Source organism: Xenopus tropicalis, chromosome 2 (assembly GCF_000004195.4).
Source record: "Xenopus tropicalis strain Nigerian chromosome 2, UCB_Xtro_10.0, whole genome shotgun sequence".
Lineage (NCBI taxonomy): Eukaryota > Metazoa > Chordata > Amphibia > Anura > Pipidae > Xenopus > Xenopus tropicalis.
Window position 1 is genome coordinate 172164208 of NC_030678.2, and position 5789 is coordinate 172169996.

Sequence of the window (5789 nt, forward strand, 5' to 3'; positions counted from 1 at the left end):
GAACTTTCCTCTGCAGGGTATATATCCCCGGGCTGTGAGTGCAGGGAGTCAGACTTGCAGGCAGAGCGCAAAGGGAACACTTGGGAGAGACCAGTGCAGCCAACCCAGCTCTTTAGGTAAGTGCCATATGCTATGTACCTACCTGCGATGCCTGATGCTGTGTGTGTGTGTAACAACTGCATCCTTGGCTGCCTTTATACTGCTTGTGGGAGAGATTCCTATAGCCCTTGGTACCAGTTGGTATCTAATGCACCCACTGTCTGACCCAGTAACTGGGCTTCTAACTTCCCTTGCTGCTGGGAATTCTTATAGCCTATATATGTAATAATATATATATATAAATACAGTAGCCCAGTGTGGGAAAGTCCTGCACATATAACCACTTGCATGGCATACAATGGGTCAGGTTCTTATATAATCCCCAGCGAGTACGGTTCCCTGGGCAGCTAATGCCCTGCCTGGTTGCGGATTAACCAGATCCGTGCTTATGCATTCCCTTATGGAATATGAGTTGGTTACTGATTGTGCCAGGGGGCACTTGGGGGTATTGCAGGCACTGGCACTACAGCCCTTGGCCACAGAATGATATATTATTGTTACGCCACCCTTGTTGAACTACAATTCTCAACAACAGTTGTAGGCTGGGAGTTGTAGTTAAACAGCAGCTGGATCTACCTCATTGTTAGCCTAGACTGGGGCCCCAAAATTCTTTAAATAGACACCCCCTTCCTGCAGCTCTGTTTGTTAGTGGTTTCCTGTGCATCTTGGGAAGGGGCCATTATCCTCCCTTTGTCCACCGTGCACCTTGGGAGTGAGTAAGCTTCCTGGCATTGTGTGTAGGAAAATGTCCTAATTATGTCCCTAATTATTTTGATGTCCCCAGCCATATCCAACCTGCAGCTCTTTATCTGCAGCTGAGCAAAGGGGATGCTGGGAGTTGTAGTTTTCCAAAAGTCAAGGGAGTGCAGTGTAGATAGACCCTAAGCTAGATATAGTTACCCCACATCTAACTGGTTAAACCATTATGATCTTGGCAACAGACACCGCCACATCAGCACCTCCCACCCCCCTCCTCGGCCTCCACCCAATAGGAATGGGTGTCTCTCTCCCATATTACAGTCATGTAGATGCCACCCTTAGAATAGACGTCTAATTTAGTAATGCCACCTCAGTATATAAAACCAGACACATATTAACCCCTCGCACTGCATTGCTAACCAGGAGTCGTTTTGCTGCAGCCTGCACAGGTTACCATGCAGCCATGCAGAATAAATTTCTAGCAGCGTCAGATGCGCTAAGTCTTTGTCGCCATTGGGAATTTGCTTCATGTGTCTGTTTCTTTCAGAATGAAAATTGCAAACGTTGATCTCACTATGAAACAGTTTCAAGGTATTTTGGTCAATTCCGTTACTACCGATTTAGACTTTACTGATTGGTTTAGGAGTCTGCTGAGTTTCAGGTCCTGGGTAAAGGAAAAGTAACACCTCCAAACCCGCCCGAGGCCTTCCAGCTGAGGGATATCAGAGTGAAAAGATGGCAGTGATAGTGCTGACGTTTTACCTTCCCCTTTAATTGTTGTTTAGGGGCGGCAGTAACGTTTGCTATTACGCAGGTTCTAGCCCCACCCTCACAGACAGTGTAGCCTCAGGCTAAGCTTGAAAAACTGGGTGGGGTCCTGACTCTAAAGCTAGGTTCTACTTGCTGTAAACCCAACACCATGTGTATTGGAAAGTTGATTTAAATTTGATTTTCTTACGTTAAGTAATACTTTGTTTACAGGTTTACTTACCCTTTAAAATCCCAGTAGCGCCGTTGTATAGAAAGACGGGTTGCCCCGAGTCAGAAGTCACTATTTTTATTCTTCTGACAACTGAATTTTTTTTGCCCCACCCTCCCTTATTGTCTGGAACAAAGAAGGAATGTGGAAGGGGAGGAGCTGGATTTTCTCTTTGTGGGTGGGGAAATGACATCACAACAGAGTTTGGGGAGTCCTGATCCGACTCTCTGCCCAATCATTTCAAAATACAGGCAGGTCTGGATTGGTACTGATATAGGCCTTGGAATATCAAGTACACAGGGGCCCAAACAGCCCTGATCAGCCCCGAACAGCCCAGCTAGGGAAAGTAGGAACCTTGGAGTAACAAGGCTTTGACTTGTAGTAAGGACGTAGTAAGGACGTTGGATTTTTACTCCATAAATTTGTTTTGTCTATTGCAGGAGTGCCAGCTTGCCCCCTATTACCGACGCCACCATGTGGATGATCAAGCTTCTAGCCCTCAGCATCCTTCTGGTTGTGGACGCAGCCGTAGACAAGAAGCCAGTAGTCGCAGACAAGAAGCCAGTTGCCGTAGACAAGAAGCCAGTAGTTGCAGACAAGAAGCCAGTAGTCGCAGACAAGAAGCCAGTAGCCGCAGACAAGAAGCCAGTAGCAGAGCCTCCAGTAGAGAAAAAGATTAGCCAACATGCGAATGTGCTAGCCGACAAGAGTGCAGGCCTGGCTTTCAACCTCTATCAAACCATGGCCAAGGATAAGAACGTGGAGAACATCCTCCTCTCTCCAGTAGTGGTTGCCTCTTCTCTCGGCCTGGTGAGTTTGGGCGGACAAGCCAGCACAGCAGCCCAAGCTAAAGCCGTTCTGAGTGCAGACAAACTAAGCGACGAGCACATCCACTCTGGCCTCGCCGAGCTGCTCAACGAAGTCAGCAACTCCACTGCCCGCAATGTCACCTGGAAGATAGGAAACCGCCTGTACGGCCCCAGCTCCATCAGCTTCACCGATGACTTTGTGAAGAACAGCAAGAAGCACTACAACTACGAACACTCCAAGATCAACTTCAGAGACAAGAGAAGTACCCTGAGATCCATCAACGAGTGGGCTTCCCAGGCCACCGACGGCAAGCTACCTGAGGTGACCAGTGACATGGAGAGGACTGACGGAGCTCTCATTGTCAACGCTATGTTTTTCAAGCGTAAGTGTCTCAGTGGTGCTACCTGCTCTCTAGTAGTTGAACTAATCCCCATAGAAAACCCCAGTGGGTAACTGATACCAAGATGTCTACGGTACTCACCTGTTTTATGTCCAAGTGGGTGGCATGGCCTTAGCTTCTTTACAAGAAATATAAATGGTCCTATAATGACTCTTTAATACAGTTAAGTAACCAGGTAAATGTTTCCTTTTTATTTTTTAGCTCACTGGGATGAACGATTCCACCATCAGATGGTTGACAACCGTGGCTTCATGGTGACTCGTTCCTTCACTGTGTCTGTTCCCATGATGCACCGCACAGGTATGTACTTGTATTTCTCTGCTTTCTCTTATGCATTGCCATACCCGAAGACCGACGAGAAACCAGAGCTGAGTGAGATAACCACCCATGTCTTACATTTTTAAGGTCTGTACAACTACCTTGAGGATGAGAAGAATGGCCTCCAGATCCTGGAGATGCCACTAGCCCACAAGCTTTCCAGCATGCTTTTCATCATGCCCCACCACGTAGAGCCCTTGGAGAGGGTAGAGAAGCTCTTGACAAGAGAACAGGTCAAAACATGGGTTGGAAAGATGACCAAGAAAGCGGTGGCTGTGTCTCTGCCTAAAGTCAGCTTGGAAGTCAGCCATGATCTCCAGGTGAGTTACCTAGAATTTCCTTCACATAATGGCTGGTATAGTGTTTGGCACACCATTGGCTTTGTACTTACTGTTCTTGGTGAACCCTCAGAAGGGTTGATAGTTCTTAAATTTATATTGCTTTGCTCATATAGTAAACTCTTCCTTCCCTTTCTTCTCATCCAGAAACATCTAGGTGACCTTGGTCTGACTGAGGCCATTGACAAAACCAAAGCTGACCTCTCCAAAATCTCCGGCAAGAAGGACCTCTACCTGGCCAGCATGTTCCACGCTGCCGCCCTGGAGTGGGACACCGACGGCAATCCATTCGACTCCGATATCTACAGCCGAGAGGAGCTCAGGGCTCCCAAGCTCTTCTACGTTGACCATCCCTTTGTCTTCCTCATCAAGGACGAGAAGACCGATTCCATTCTCTTTATCGGCAGGCTTGTGAGACCGAAGGGAGACAAAATACGTGATGAATTATAGTATATTACAGAGTTACAGGGCGGGGAGGCGGGGAGGGTAGTTTTTAAAACAATTTCTGTTGGTTAATGGATCACAACGCGTTAGGTTCTTGTTTACTTCAGCAGAGCATTCCACCAACGTAGGAGGTTGCACTAAATTCCTTTGGGCTCACCTTCCATAGGTGCCAACTGGTGCTATAGGGGATCATTCCTAGCGGCCATATTAAGTACTCGGCAAGTGTCCTTGGGCTGGAGATATTTATTGTAGGGAAGCTCCGAATCCACTATTTTGTAGTACAGGAAATCTCGGAATATTTTGGGTACCAATGGTACCAACTGGTTCTTCTCTCTGCCTAGAGGGTATGGATTGTGTTAGTTGTGGTGGGAGGATGGGGAGATCTAACACAGGGCTAAACTGCTGGCGCCAGATACGAGATACGAGAATGGATGAATGGGGGGGGGGGGGGGGTGTATGGATCTAAATAATTTTTTTTAAAAACGTAAAAAAAAAATGATTTTGCTTTACTTTCACCATGTGGATTCACAAAATCTTTATTTTGTAAAAGTTACAATGTTGTCTGAAAGGGACTGACCTGTGTGTGTTTTTGTTTTTTGCAATAAACATTTGAAAAATAACAGCGTTTGTTTTTGTTTCCTGGGCGTGTCTGTATCAGCATATGGTCATGAATAATTCTGCATAGCAACCAATCAAATTCTTCATGAAGTTTTGACTTGTAGTTAGACCTGTATAAGCTAGCTGCTCATTGGTTACTACAGGGCTAGGGCACATTTATGTCCATAACCCTAGAAGTCTCAAAAGAAATAAATCCAACATGGTGACTGTTTCTATCCCCTCTGTCAGCTAAATATATTAACTATCTGTCATGGGAAACAAAAACCTTTCCTAGGGATGAACTACTGTTATACAACACTGAGCTAAGGGGGCCGAGCCTGAAGGCCAGTTAGGGGGGGATTTGGGGTGAGTGCTTATTTGTGCCCTGGGTACCCCTGGAACTATAGCGGGGTGACTGTTAACCCAATGTTTCTATATATCTGTAACCTTGTTATGGGCTAAGGGGGCCCAGCCTGAAGGCCAGTTAGGGGGGGATTTGGGGTGAGTGCCTCTTTGTGCCCTGGGTACCCCTGGAACTATAGCGGGGTGACTGTTACCCCAATGTTTCTATATATCTGTAACCTTGTTATGGGCTAAGGGGGCCCAGCCTGAAGGCCAGTTAGGGGGGGATTTGGGGTGAGTGGTTATTTGTGCCCTGGGTACCCCTGGAACTATAGCGGGGTGACTGTTACCCCAATGTTTCTATATATCTGTAACCTTGTTATGGGCTAAGGGGGCCCAGCCTGAAGGCCAGTTAGGGGGGGATTTGGGGTGAGTGCTTATTTGTGCCCTGGGTACCCCTGGAACTATAGCGGGGTGACTGTTACCCCAATGTTTCTATATATCTGTAACCTTGTTATGGGCTAAGGGGGCCCAGCCTGAAGGCCAGTTAGGGGGGGATTTGGGGTGAGTGCTTATTTGTGCCCTGGGTACCCCTGGAACTATAGCGGGGTGACTGTTACCCCAATGTTTCTATATATCTGTAACCTTGTTATGGGCTAAGGGGGCCCAGCCTGAAGGCCAGTTAGGGGGGGATTTGGGGTGAGTGCTTATTTGTGCCCTGGGTACCCCTGGAACTATAGCAGGGTGACTGTTACCCCAATGT

At 47.2% G+C, this 5789-nt stretch overlaps 1 protein-coding gene across 2 annotated transcripts; it reads left to right on the forward strand.

Moving 5' to 3' along the window:
* serpinh1 (serpin peptidase inhibitor, clade H (heat shock protein 47), member 1, (collagen binding protein 1)) lies at positions 1-4707 on the forward strand. 2 transcript variants are annotated; one of them, XM_004912223.4, is made up of 6 exons: positions 1-116; positions 1346-1389; positions 2218-2969; positions 3189-3287; positions 3393-3625; positions 3791-4707. In XM_004912223.4, exons 3-6 carry the CDS (start codon positions 2252-2254, stop codon positions 4091-4093), a joined length of 1353 nt encoding a protein of 450 aa, XP_004912280.2. In that variant the 5' UTR covers positions 1-116; positions 1346-1389; positions 2218-2251; the 3' UTR covers positions 4094-4707. The 2 variants fall into 2 exon arrangements, with proteins under 2 accessions (XP_004912280.2, XP_002937290.2); XM_002937244.5 differs by lacking the exon at positions 1346-1389 and having other exon boundaries at positions 2-116.
* The last annotated feature ends 1082 nt before the right edge of the window (positions 4708-5789 follow it).